Here is a 14,385-nt window from a genome sequence, read left to right on the forward strand (position 1 = left end):
AATACACACACTTTATTCTCTAAACAATATATCACAAAGTGCACACATGATAAAAATTGGAAAAAGGAATATATCAAACACTAGATAGAAGACAGACTAATAGAAGACACATGCACACAAACTGATGACGCCCATTACAGTCTATGATGACGACACGAGTGATAACCCGGAAGTAAACTGCCTGTGACCTCTTGGCTGTGTACGTAACGCTGGAGAGGAAAAATGACTGAACAGAGATGTGATTGTTCCGTTTTTCCCTCGGCGCCAGTGAACTATTGGCTCGCGTCGACGAGTTTACAGCGAGAATAAGGACCACAGTCAAGCTGTCCAACTAACGGAATGTCGTTACTACCAGAAGCGACAGGTTATTCGGTGAATTTCGTCAGACAGACGTCGGACGATGCTAAACGGCCAGCCAACTTTAATCAACGTTAATCGGAATAAGCAGCTTCAGTTTTCCGCCTTTCAGCTGTTTGCTAACGTTACATGACAGTCGACGTTTTTATCCGAGAAGTAAACGCCAGGTGTGAAGCAGCAAGTTAACGTAACGTTAACGATAGCTGCTTTATTCGGTGGCGGGGACAGCCACGTCAGCTAACGTTAGCTTGACGCTGTTTCTCTCTAGTCTGTTATATTGCGAGCACTTGGTGCAGTTGGTTTGCTTTTGTGAGTCACATTATCCAACAAAAACTCAAAAGGGTAACGTTATTCTTCTGAGACAATGGCTCCGATGGGTATCCGGCTGTCACCCCTCGGTGTGGCGGTGTTCTGCCTCCTTGGAGTCGGTGTCATCTACCACCTGTATGCAGGGGTCATCTCCAGCCGCCTGGCTGCTTTCAGGTCAGATTCTTCTCTCGTTTCCATACAGGGTGATATAACGTGGCATTATCTCTCACTGCAGGTAACGTTACAGTAACCGTATCTGCAAGGGCAGGGCTTGGCTTGTAACATCAGCCCGCCAGCAGCTGCTCGTCTGTTTATCAAGCTGGTTGAAGAGAGAAGAGCGTAAATAGTGTCCAATGTCTTCTATGAGTGATGATACTTCCTTGATAATATTCACCCAAGTCACGCAGCTGCTTATTAGAGCTGGGTTTGAACCTCAATACTTTTAAAAGTATAGACGGAAATGTGCCTATTGCATTGGATATTGAAGACTGTTGCTAGTTTCAAGTTATTTATTGTCAAATGTACAACAACTACAGACGTTGCCAATGAAACGCTTGGGTCTCAGGCTCCCTCCAACAATGCTACTTATTTTGTATGAAAGGAAAATCACAAGTCTAGACAATCTAAGACAGAAGACATAAAATAGTGCAAGTTAAAATATAGGGGAAACGTATAACTAGAAAAATGTGAAATAGGGTAATAAGACAGTAATTCCAAATGAATAAGCTCAATGTAAACATTAATGCAGTAAATGTATTAGGGCTGCCACCTTTTAGTCGATTAGTCGACTAATCGGTCGTTTTGGTCTTAGTCGACTAAGATTTCTTTAGTTGATGAGTCATTTTTTATGCTTATTCATGCTTAATTACTCATTTCCAAGAAACTTATGAGCACATTTCTGGTAAACACAAGATTTAAAGTGGTGCTTTTGCAGGATTAATTGTGGAGAAACTCAGTTTTACAGATGGTTAATTAACTACATTTATATTGTGCTTTTCTAGTCTTAACCACCTCTCAAAGAGCACAGCTCTGTCGATTACATCAACTAATCGATTAATCGACAAAATCATATAAGTGTTAGTCGACTAAGAATTTCTTTAGTCGAGGACAGCCCTAAAATGTATGCATAATGACAAGAATAAACAGTTGTAACAGTACATAAAAGTATATAAAGATAAAGTGACGGTTTGAAGGTAAAGTGACTTGTGAAGAGCTCAAGAGTTCAGCAGTCTTATAGCCTGTGGGATGAAGCACAGTTTGTGGCTGGGGTGATATGGGTCTCTGATTATCCTGTTGGCCTTCTTCTTACATCGCTGGGTGTAGAGGTCCCCCAATGGATGGCAGCTCCGTCCTGGTAATGTGCTGAGAAGATTTCACCACCCTCTGTAGAGCCTTACGGTTGAGGGCGGTGCAACTGCCTAACCAGGCGGTGATGCAGCCAGTCAGGATACTCTCGATGGTGCACAGTAGATTCAGCAGAGAATCCTAGAGTCCATGTTGTTAGACTTTACTAGACTGTAAAGTACCAAATGCTGGCATCAAAAATCTGTTGAGATTTGCAATCCCTGTTACTTTTTGATCAGATCTGTTCTACTGCTGTCCTGAAAAGCCTTACTATTCTCTGGCTTTCAGCGGTCTGTGGGTAAACACTAAGTCTTTGTAATTGTCAGACATGGCAATAGTTTGATTGTAAGATAGTAAATATGAGCACAATAGTCTTTCAAAAACACGCCATCTCATTTACCTTCCAAGAGCTGATAAGGCTGATAGTTTCATCAGGTTTGGTGTTAGGAAGGGTAAAAGCTTTTTTTTTTTTCCATCAGTGCTGTTTTTAGCTCAACATTTTAGTTCTGTCCCCTTCTCTCTGCAGAACGAGGGGAAAAGTGGATCTGAGGGAACTGCTGGCTGTCTCATTAGAGGCTGCAGTGCTCGGTGGCACGGAGGTAAAAACAATTTTTTTTTCCCCCCACTAATGTTAAGTAGGCTTTTATAATATAGACATTTAACCAATATCCATTATCTAGTACTTTACAGTGAATAGATTACTTTTTTTTTTTAATCAGGGTTTTGAGATATTAAATTAACCAAGTGTAGCCACGTCGTATGTTTGGGTACATCTGGGGCCCTTAAACTGTGTCAGCATTTGTGTTGTGTTTTTGTTTTCCTCCCTAGGTGAAGAAGGTGCGTGAAGAAAATGGCCTGAAGGAGAAGTCAAAAGGCAAGACAAAGGAGGGCGCCAATGAGCTCCTGACTATGGGTGACCTGCAGTCACACAGAAAGATGTTTAACCTTATAAGCAACGCCTTCCCTGAAGTCACAGTAAGCGCAAATCCCTGTAGAACTGTAGTTTCTTCTATTCCCCACACTGTGTTCCTCAGTCACCATTTGTATACAGTGGAAAGTCTAGTGATTTAAAAGACTACTGGTACATGTTAGTTAGATAAAAACTGCAGTAGTCTCGTCATGCCTGTATTTGCTTCAGTTAGATTTGAGTCAGACAGGCAAGAGCGCGGAGCTTCTTTTTGAGATGCCTTCACATACTGTTTGTTTTTAAGAATAAGGCACATGATTCATACTTGTGTTTGTGTTCAGGTGAACAGTGAGGAACATGACAACACGGTGGATAAGGCTGCAGCCTGGAGTCGGGATATTCCAACCGACATACGAGACAAGATAGAGGGGGGCAAGTACGTTCCTGCTGACAGCATCACTGTGTGGATCGATCCTCTAGATGCTACACAGGAATATACAGGTGAGCACATATTTGAAGTTATTTAATTTCCATGACATATTGGGCGAAAATATATCCACTTGTCACTGAGGTATGTCTTGTGCTGCTCCTCTTAAATAGCAAGCAGTTTCTTTGCTAGAATTAGATTGAGAGCTGTCAATTGATTTTTCTTCACATTGTAAAGTGTTCAGGTTAAGTAAAAAAAAAAAGAAACTTAAATGAATATATGAGGTTTGTGGGCGTACTTGTTTGTCTTGGGTATGTTTGTTCCACCACTATCTACATAAAGTTGACTGAAAATGCATGGCCCTTTGCAGCAGAGTCCTCTTTAACTTTCATCCAGTTAATCTGATACATCGCTTTTAACGTCGCGATCATGAATGAATAGCGGTGTGGGGGATTCTCTCTTGAAAAATGATGTCCCAAAGGTCAATAAGTCAATAATTGGACATTAGGACACATCATTCATCATGTTATATTAAAATATAAATATATATAAATTTCACTGACGAGCTGTATGGTTAGAAGTCTAAAGTCATTCATTTTTTGGTGCAACCAAAATAAAGGTAAAATGCACACATTAGGGCTTTTATCACCCGAGGTAACTCTCAATGTTTACTTTTTTTACTCTGATTACCTCGTTTATAGATGACTTACGATAATGAAGTCCAAGATAATTACAGCACAAATAATCGATGGTAGCCTATAAAGTTATGTAAGTACCTTTTCTTTGGCAATATGATATGATGTTCTTGTGGCCCAGTGGCCTTTGGCCCTGGGATTGGGACCAACTGTATGTTTAAGAGTGTGGGAGACTAGTTTCCTAGTTAAAATGTACCTATTGAATCCCCAGCTGGACCTTTTAAACACCAGCACAATATTATTTATTATAAATAAGAACATTAAGGTTAGATGCATAGTTAGGATTTCTGCATGTTAGAGACACCCTGTTCCCGCCCATATCCTGTAATCTCTTCTTCATCTCCCTTCTCTCCCTCTCTATCCTCTGGCTGTCTCTCCTGTCTGTATCCATCTCTTCTCAACTCTGCCCTCTCTCTTTATCTGCCAATATCTCTCTCTCCATAGAGAATCTGGTGAAGTATGTGACCACAATGGTATGTGTGGCTGTAGATGGTAAACCAGTCATTGGGGTCATACACCAGCCATTCACCGGGTTCACTGGTAAGGGCGTGTGCCTCCACAACTTTACTTGTCTGTGTTAAACAAGATGCCTCCACAATGTTTAGACTTTTAATTGTGCCTGTTTGCATAACAATCTGAAGTTTTTACTGAAAGAAATATAATGTTTCACTCTTTTGTGACAATCATGGAACTAGGGCTGCACGATTATGGCCAAAATGATAATCACGATTATTTTGATCAATATATTGATCATGATTAATTATCACGATTATTTGTTGATTTTAACCAAAACTAATTTTATTGTCACATAGACTGCTTTCACATCCATATTGTGCTACATTCCTCCTTTGTTGAAGGATACTATGAAGGAGTATGCCATTTCAGCTGTTCTGCGACCGCTTTCCACACAAGCGCGTTTGCCATGAAAAGATACAGGCAACGCAATTTTCTGTTCATGTTAACGGCGCATGTTAAAATCCGGTGCTAATAGGGCACCGGTGCCCGATATCTACCGGACGAAATAGCAACGCCGATTTCGGTGCCTCATTACGGTGCTTCTTAAATGTCTGCGCTGCTCTCTGATGCTCCAAAACAGACGTCAGAGGCAACAGAAGCATCACTGCACGTCACGCTAGTAAACACTAATAACACGTTACACAGCAGCTAACGTTAGCCTACCGTTAGCTACAGTAGTAACTGGATTAAACACGGCTAAAATGCTGACAGCTAAACGGTGTAGTGTGACTGTATTTCACTGTAGAGGATTCCAACAGCGGGACATACAACAGTGTGCCGCTAAAGCTATGAGCTAAAAGACTCAAACTAGCACTGGTCACTGCTGTTGTCTGAAAAACAACAGATGGGACAAAATGTTGCGTTTACTGGTAAACTGGTAAACCTTGTGACCGACTTATGACCGACTGCTATCTGTTGTGGAATTTCCCTCACGTTACTCTGTCCTCTGTGACTGTCTACATCTAAACTAAGCTGCGCGGTGCAGGGAACAACTCTGATTGGCTCATGGAGGCACGTGATCAGAGAGTGGTTTACGGAGCTTTGGGGGGAAAAAAAACGTTAATACAGAGCGTTCTATGAACGTTTATAAAGCATTTTAAATATTGCTCGATCATGTGAATTTGATCGTGGGAAGCCAAAATCGTGATTAAAATTTGATTAATTGTGCAGCCCTACATGGTACTTCAAGTTAGTTCATGAGTTTTGCATTTTCTAGAACCTCATGAGAAGACATTTCTAAGTTTTTTTTGAAACCATAAGATCAATGCCTCTCTTGTCTCTTTATCTTGGCATAGAGGAGTTCTGCCACAAAACTTGCATTCTAGAGCTTTGATAGTAAGGAAGTTGGTCAACAAAATAATATGTTTTGAACTTCTTCCCCCTCTCTAAACCTCCATTCCCTTTGTCTCTCTGTCTCCCTTTCGTCTCTTCCCCAGCGTGGGCGTTTGTAGGTCAGGGGTCAAATATGCGTCCCCGGCCGTCCTACACTGTCAGCCCTCCAAAGGCGATTGTATCACGTTCCCACTCTGGAACAGTTAAAAGTTATGTTCAGGAGGCTTTTGGAAACAGCACAACAATCATTGAAGCAGGTGGAGCAGGTGAGAATTCCTTTACTTTTATGTATTACATTCAAGTATTGCATGTGCAGAGGACGTTTTAAGGCTATATCTTCAATTATTATATCAAGTAAAAACAACCCATGCGGCCTATTTTTTAAGCATTTTCACACCAAAGGACACATTTTAAGGGTAGTCTGCTGAACTCCTGTGAAGGAGATGGGCTTTTGCCAGTGGCAGCATTCTCTCTGTAGCAGGCAGTAAAGAGGTTTATGCAAAATATAATCTTAACTTGTAGGAAGAGATGTCAGCAAACTATAGCACTAGTGTGATAAAGAATCATATTGACCATGGTCACATTCTCTCTCTCTGTCTCTCAGGATATAAGGTCCTGTCACTTTTGGAGATGCCTTCAAGTGAAACAGGTTCTATGGACCAGGCAGACGTTTACATCCACGTCACCTTTATCAAGAAATGGGACATCTGCGCTGGTGCAGCACTACTGAAAGCACTGGGTAATGTAACAAGGATTGTTTTCCATTTCTGTTGATTAAATTACAAGAACTCTTTTTGGTGGACACACATTGTTTACTTGACTTCATTTTGAGTACATTCTGAATCAAATTTTGGTGAATCCTGTAGCAACACGTTTTTTGAAACTGAAACGGGGGTGCGTTGAACACCCTGTTGTGTGCGCAACGGGTTTACAGACACTTCTCTGCTGATTGGATATCACCTGTGACGCAGCTAATAAAAGAGAGACACACCCACCAAACAAGAGAAAATATATCTCAAAGCCGTTTCACACCGTTCCGAGGGAACGTCATTCAACCAGGAAACCGTTGCAAAACGGTGCACAGCGTTTTGAGGTTGAACGTGCGCCTGATTGGTGCATGGAAGTACATGACATCACATTTTTCCAACTGAGCCTCGCCTACTTCAAACCAGTGAGAAGAACACCGAGAACGCACAAATACAGAAATATCTCATGAAGTAACCAAAACTACTCTGACTTTAGCATAAACTTGTGTGTTCATGTAGGAACCCATAACTCATAGAAGGGCCTTTTTAATCTTTATTTATTGTGCTAAATGCTTGTGCAGCATTTATGTTACAGAGAAAAATAACACATCTTGCACCACACATCATCCACACAGATATGCTAAAAATGCAGCAGGATATCAATTCTACTTTTATTTTTAATTAATGTGTCATCATCTCTGAAATGGATGTTTAATGGGGGAAGTGCACTGTACCAATGACATGTAATCACCATGATTGCAGGAGGCCACATGACAACGCTAAAGGGAGAGGACATCGACTACAGTGGAACACCAGTCAACAAAGGAGGACTGGTGGCCAGTGTTGGTGTGGACCATAAGGCCTTACTGGAGAGACTACCAAACTGGGACCCTGAAAAGCACTGATAGACACAAACACAGAGCCATTGGTAGTTTGGTCAGGTTTTGGTAAGGTGTGTTTGGCTGCCCTTTCCTATACCTAAAAGTGGTCTGCAACCGTAACCAGGCCCCTGTGATTTCATCATCGGTGTCAACGGCATGGGCCACCGAGCAGGACGGTAAAACCAACACGGCTGCCACTGGAAACTGCAATGGCTGACACAATGGCTCTGAACGCACACTCTTGTGCATGCATACATACTTTCAGCTAGTAGAAACGGTACACCTTCTTTTCCACATTTCCGCATATACACAAAAACACATGCTCACAGTGAACACTGGACATCAGAGTACCTTCACCTACAGAGGACAACTCTGTAATGACTCTTAATGTGAGACATTTAACTAAGGAGCACAATGCTGAACATTACAACAGAACCTCTGGATTGACTGACACGATTGTCTGTTATCATATTAAGTCCCAACTTCAAACCTGGCCTAAACAACCAATGAAGTTACATATTATCAACAAACCGTCTGTTCACCAGCATCATTATACCAAATGAATTCACTTCACACTATCTAAGTGGTGTCAGCTCAGCTAGAAGGCACTGCTAATCCCAAATCATGGCAAGGCCCAGACGGGATCAGATTTTACCAATTTTGCTTAACAATGTTGGAGACAAACAACATAAAGGGGACATTTGGAAGGAAAAGTTGTCCATTTCCTCATCTTTTGTTTGAGAAAGATTTTTGGATGATTAAATCTATTCTCAGGTTTGGGTGTGAGCATGCTGTGATTGCTGTTCCCTTGCTCTCCTGTTATATACACAAAAACATTGCACAATATGATAACGGCAAGGTGTGGGTCTACCAACAGAAGCTACCTAGTCTACCAAGAGCAATGGTAGCAATGCTTCACTGGCAGTGAGAGCAAGGGCAGTCATGGAAAAGAGTTTAATGAACCTTAACCCTAAGCAGAATAACTTAAAACATCTGTGGGGGTCTTCACCTTCCTCAGCATCCTATAAATACATGTAATGAGTTGGACTGAACTGAAATCACTGTTTCTTCACACATCACCTCTCCAGTACAAACAATGTGGGTTGGACTGTTGCAGTTCTCAGTGAATTAAGAGCAGAGGAATCGGCTAACAGACTAAAGACTGGATGGCAGTGTGGTCGCCTCTGCTGAGAACAATGTACAAAAACAAGTACCATCCAATATGTACAGTCTCATTCAGGACTGGCACATGGCCATTACACAAGTAATGCATTTGTGTTTCAGTGGTGTTATATCACCAAGAACTAAATGGAAGTTTAAAAAAAAAAAAAACAAGTCTAACCTGAGCTGGATCTGTAAATTTCCTCCTCCAATTTTCTTGCAAGCCATTCCTGCTACTAAGTGCATGGTTTTGTATTTTGATTAACCTTCACCCTAACACTTTTCACCCTACTGAAAATGTAATATGCTCGATCAACTCCTATTTATGCGGACTACTGTAGGTCTTTCTGAACTGTCTGCCATTAAGTGTTGCAGTCTGTTTTAACTGACAGTCCAACAGCCAATGTGTGCGATGTGTGTTCGCCAACAAACACTGGCATGAAGTTGGACTTGTCTTTTTGCTGTGAAACCTTGTTATATGGTGTAAAACAACCATCAGTTAAAAAAAAAAAAAAAAAAAAAAAAAAAAAAAGGTGACCTATTTAACATTCAGTTTATCTCAGCAGCCTTTGTTTAATTGATAACCTTGTATAGATACAACATGTGTATAGAGGTTAAGAGTTCACTCTTAAATGAAAAAGAAAGTTAAATGTACATTCAGCATGTTTTGCCACAGATTGTAGAAAAAAAGATGCTGATGACTAGGAGAAGCTGTTGGCAGGTTAAAGGCCTACTCTGGATGGTGTGATGATGACATTAAAGGGTGCGGCTCGGCTCAGAGAGAACAACTTTCACTCTCAAAGCCAGAGCTGCTGTTGGAGGTTGGGCCTTCATGTGCTACATTTCAGTTTTAAGGTTTGAGCGCCTTTGATCGGCACAAGACAACATTGTCCTAGGAGGACAGTGTAAGCCGCAGCAATCGGCATGATTTATGTAGCTGTTGCTATGGTAACGATGGTTAATATGCAAGGGTAATGCTCCAATAGCAATTTAAATGCCATTACAGTGACATGGAAATCAAATGGTTGCTATTGTTTTGTTGGAATGGACATATGAATGCTGTATATTGTTTTACTCCTGGATTCTGGTCCTTGTGTACTGTGAGAAATAGTTCAGCGAGTATCCGAGATAATGATTAAAGGGGAACTCCGCTGATTTTACATAATACAGAGTCATAGTATGTTTACAGGTGTTGGGGAGTACGACTGAATATGTGGAACAAGTTGAATAAAGCCTTTTGTAGCTCCAGAGGGAGCTGTGTGAAATCTGATATATTGCCTCAAGTGATTCACTTAAGTCGGTCTCAGTTGGGTCTGAAGACTACAATAAAAAAAATAAAAATAAAGATATCTGTTGGTGTGGAGATAGAAAGAAGTGAGGTCACCAGCCTTATTTCTGCTGGAGGCTAGAGGCTACATTAACCGCTACTAGCATAACACACCCAAATCTACGAACTGTTTTTGGTCCAGTTGCATTGTAGGTAAAGTTGGCACCAGGAAGAAGAAGAATGCATCAAATTAAATCTCAGGTTCTGCTTCATCGATTAATGGGAGTACTCTTTTAATGCATAGATGTGTATCTATGAGGCAAAGATGGGGAGGCACAACTAGGGGTGCACCGATCCGATATTAAGATCGAATATATCCGATCTTAATATCGGATCGGTGTCGGAAAAATTAACAGATCCACGGGCCGATCCAGTTTTGTTAGTTTTTTTCCCTCTGTCGCACGTGTGTCGCATGCTGGAAGAGTTGAGTGTACAAATAAATATGAATTCAATACATTACATCTATTTCATTTTAATTTTTATTCTGATAGTTCCAAACATTTGACTTAAATAAGGAGTGACAAAAGAAAATGAATTGCAGAAGTTTTTAATCAACTGATGTAGAAGTTCGGTAGCCACTTCAGTAAAGTTTTCAATGCTATATCAACAATGTCTTCTGTTGAACTGTGTACTACAGGAATGTCGAAAAAACAGTTGTGTGGTTTAACTGACCACTCTATCTGCCTCTAACCACAGACATATGCAAAGTATATAAAACATTCCCTCCAGTTTGGAAGTGAACACTTTACCCTGACTTCTCATGTTCTCACAGATAATCATGTTACATAGAGAGGTAGTAGATAATGTGAGTAACTAATCAATACGCTACAGGCTATCCTGCCATGTACCATGCTGTTATATGGCTGTTTTGTGTGGAGTGAGGCTGTAATAAGCTGTCAGTTGGTGTGATAACCAGGTTATTGAGCATCTGCTCTGTGAGTGTCTCTCATCCTTTTTCTGCTGTGAATGTGTGTGCATGATGGAATCGGGCTATCTCTCCTGTGGTTTTATTGCAGCAGGCAGTTGAAGAGACTTCACAAGGTTGAAGTCCTGTCGCTGGAGCATGAAATTAAAATGTAGAGTTACACAAAAACCTCATGAAAGCAGCCACACATAATCTCACTGAGGTTTAGGTCTGAATAACATTTTCCCCGTTTCTTTAAATATAATTTCCAAGTTAATTTCCATTTTCAAATGATAATACACGGGGAACTTTTAAATTTTTCCGATTTATTGGAATCCTGACGTTGCAAAGATCTTCCTCTGCTTTAGATCTTTCCTGCTGGTTGGACAGGCACTGTAGCTGCTGCAAACAGGTCAGATGATCCAAAAAAGCGGACATTAAAACATGCTATTACACACTTAATAAACCATACTGACATGTCAAAAGACATTAAGGATAGATAGGATCTAAAACATTGTTTTGTGTATGTCCAATAGCAGCTTACTGCAGTAGTAAACATTCACAGCTTTCTCCTTTCACCAGAAACTACAGCCTCTGTGGCAGGATTTATGGACAAAATAAACGCATTTGCAACCACAAAATCAGTCCACAGTAGTAAGTGATGGTTCCAAGATTTCACTGCGCTGCAAAAATATTACTAATACTTACACTGAGCTGACAGTTTGCAGAGAATGGGTTGAAGCGTGTCCTCTATGTCTTTCCTGTGCGCTATGAAATCTGAGACTGTTGCGTTTTTGACATTCTGAATCCAGTCTGACTTGGCAGAGCATGTACGCGTACAGATGTTCTATACAGAGATTTACACAAGAGACAGGAGAAAACACGTAGTGAAGAAAAGCACATGAGCTGATGAGGACAACAATTATTAAATGGCCGAAAAACAATGTTGCTATTTTTTTCTTTATATCATTCTTCTTAATGAAGTACATTTATCCTCCTCTATCTTAATATGAGAAAATGACAAGCTTAACTATTCGTTCCATTAACAAATGTGAACAAGATCAATTAGCCATTTATGGAAAGCGTGACACATGCACAGTAACTGAATGCACTTCCATATTAAATAACATTAATTTTGCAGATGTTGTTTTCCAAAGTGACTCACATTTGGGGAGCAGTACATTTATACTCTTGCAAATAAAAATTTTGCAGACTATTATTATTCACTGTGTCTCAAATATTTTGTAGAAAATACCTTGGGCACGACAAATAAAAGCTTGATGCATGTTGTGTAGGAATATGGAGTATGCTTAGAAAAGCTGAAAAATGTACAATGTACATCTTCTCAGTGACAATTTCTAAAATGTCAGGGTGAAAAAGTGCAGGGTGAGGACACCATAGATGTTTTATATCTATTGAGGACACATCCCCTCATCTCTGCTAAACTACACCCAAGGTTGTATTCATACACAGAAATAATAATCATGTAAAAGGGCTGCATTAATAAGTATACTTGAATGCTGATGTAAAGAAATGTTACCTTTTCCTCCTTTGTAAGGTTCTTCTCTGGGTCAGAGATGAGGTCTTTAACAAAGGCTACATATGACACCAAGTCCTGTTTAGCTTCTGCACAGAGATAAACATACACACAGGGTAAGAATTCTAAACATTTGAACTAATAAAAGGTTGCCAAAGATAATGCCATAACATCAGCTAAACACACCGGCCAGGACGAGACAGTCAGCACAGTCTGTCCTGGAGTATTTCCTGGCCAGGTCTACAGGCCTGTCCCCTCTGAAGGTCTTGGCCTGTGTGTCAGCTCCCAGTTCAAGCAGAGTCCTCACTGTCTCCAGGTGGCCCCAACAAGCAGCCAGGTGCAGCGAGGAATAACCTGCGGGACAAAGAGCATCAAACTGAGACCAGGCACAGACGGCTCACAGCTGAATCAGTTCAGGTGAAGTAAAATACCTCCTAGTTTACTTTGTTTGTGGCTCAGAATTAAAATGGACTGTTGGTTATTCTAACTGTTAGTTACTTGTTTATGTAGAACAGAATATAGGTGAATATGCAGTAGGCTACGTACAGTATGTAGATACACATGTGAATGTCAAGAATATGTTTCATTCATAGGCCCTGTGTCTGTACAGTCACACAGACTTTTCTGTAAACTCACTTTATTGAACATTGAAAAATTTAAACAACTTTAAATGCAAAAAAGAAAAGTTTAATCAGTGTAATTTATAATCCGCCCCCGCCCCCTCTCCTTTTGCACATGGACTACGGACTGTCTGACTACCTCTGATCACTATGCACTTTATTAATGCACCTCAACAATGCACTATATATGATCATACTGCATTCTGTCTCTACTCTTATATGGACTATGGACTGTCTGATTTCTCAGAACTTTATGCACTTTATTTGCTAATGCATTTTGATAATGGACTAAACATGATCATACTGCATTCTGTGTTTTATGTCTTTTTTAAGCACTGCTATAAAGAAAAAACACTCTTAATGATTGCACTACTGGTTAGATGTAAAACTGCATTTCGTTGTACTGGTTGTCCTTACTTGTGCAATGACAATAAAGTTGAATCTCTAATCTAATCTAATCTAATCTAATGTCAAGGTGGACTCAAGAAAGCAGTTTTGTGTGTAGTTCAGTTTATTTACTGGCTGAAACACTATTTTTCTTAAGTTGTTAGATGGTTAACCCACTCTCACCCTAATTAAAGGTGAACAGCATTAGTTAATTTAAGCCAACAACAGTGTGTTTTCCTCTAACCTCTGACAGTCTGCTCGTCGACCTGGGCTCCGTGTCTGACCAGCTCTCGGCCGATGGCGCTCCTCCCCAACATGCAGGCGGTTAACAGGGCATTTCTCCCGACCTCGTCCTTCATTCCGCACACATCTCTTTCCTGCGACTCCTCTGTGACACCCTCGCGTTCAAGATGCTCCTTAATACCCTCTAAGTCACCAGACAACACACAATTAAAAATGTCTTTCTGTATCGATGTCATTTTGCACACACTACTTTGCAAAGCTTGTTACTGTTTCCATGGCTACAGCGTCACCTGCTGCTGTGAGCCGTAAATGTAATTTAAAACCTGTATGTGAACTGTTATTGGATAGCAGCCTGTATATGTTTAGCTGTGTCTTATTAGCCCTCATGGGCTTTAAATACCCTTTAGTTACAGGTAAGGACCTGTGTTATAAGTCTCCTTTTGGCAAAACACGTACATCAACACGTGCTTTCAAAATAAAAGTACATTTTTGCCACCCATGTGATTTTATGGATTGTAAAATTGTCATTTAATGGCAATATCGTTGTGTAATGTGGGAGTGTCAAAGGTGATTTAGTTAGTCAGTAAACATTTAATCCTAGATCGATATCGCTAAATAATGATTCCACCTTCAAGACGACTGTCAACTAAATTATGTAGAGATGTGTGTTTTATTAGCAGTCTCATCCAGTG

At 40.5% G+C, this 14,385-nt stretch overlaps 2 protein-coding genes across 3 annotated transcripts; one reads left to right on the forward strand and one right to left on the reverse strand.

The window, feature by feature from the left end:
• Positions 1-177: 177 nt before the first annotated feature.
• bpnt2 (3'(2'), 5'-bisphosphate nucleotidase 2) lies at positions 178-9,172 on the forward strand. The gene is made up of 8 exons (XM_031287500.2): positions 178-840; positions 2,537-2,609; positions 2,839-2,985; positions 3,259-3,418; positions 4,484-4,579; positions 5,992-6,153; positions 6,492-6,626; positions 7,396-9,172. The coding sequence occupies exons 1-8, from the start codon at positions 722-724 to the stop codon at positions 7,536-7,538; spliced, it is 1,035 nt and encodes a 344-aa protein (XP_031143360.1). The 5' UTR covers positions 178-721; the 3' UTR covers positions 7,539-9,172.
• Positions 9,173-11,221: 2,049 nt separating this feature from the next.
• On the reverse strand, positions 11,222-14,109 carry ankrd45 (ankyrin repeat domain 45). Of its 2 annotated transcripts, none has more exons than XM_036005640.1 (5): positions 13,695-14,109; positions 12,630-12,797; positions 12,447-12,532; positions 11,615-11,753; positions 11,222-11,305 (listed from the first exon to the last, which is right to left on the reverse strand). In XM_036005640.1, exons 1-5 carry the CDS (start codon positions 13,927-13,929, stop codon positions 11,271-11,273), a joined length of 663 nt encoding a protein of 220 aa, XP_035861533.1. In that variant the 5' UTR covers positions 13,930-14,109; the 3' UTR covers positions 11,222-11,270. The 2 variants fall into 2 exon arrangements, with proteins under 2 accessions (XP_035861533.1, XP_031143373.1); XM_031287513.2 differs by having other exon boundaries at positions 11,222-11,308; positions 13,695-14,108.
• Between the last annotated feature and the right edge of the window lie 276 nt (positions 14,110-14,385).

This window comes from Sander lucioperca, chromosome 9 (assembly GCF_008315115.2).
Source record: "Sander lucioperca isolate FBNREF2018 chromosome 9, SLUC_FBN_1.2, whole genome shotgun sequence".
NCBI lineage: Eukaryota > Metazoa > Chordata > Actinopteri > Perciformes > Percidae > Sander > Sander lucioperca.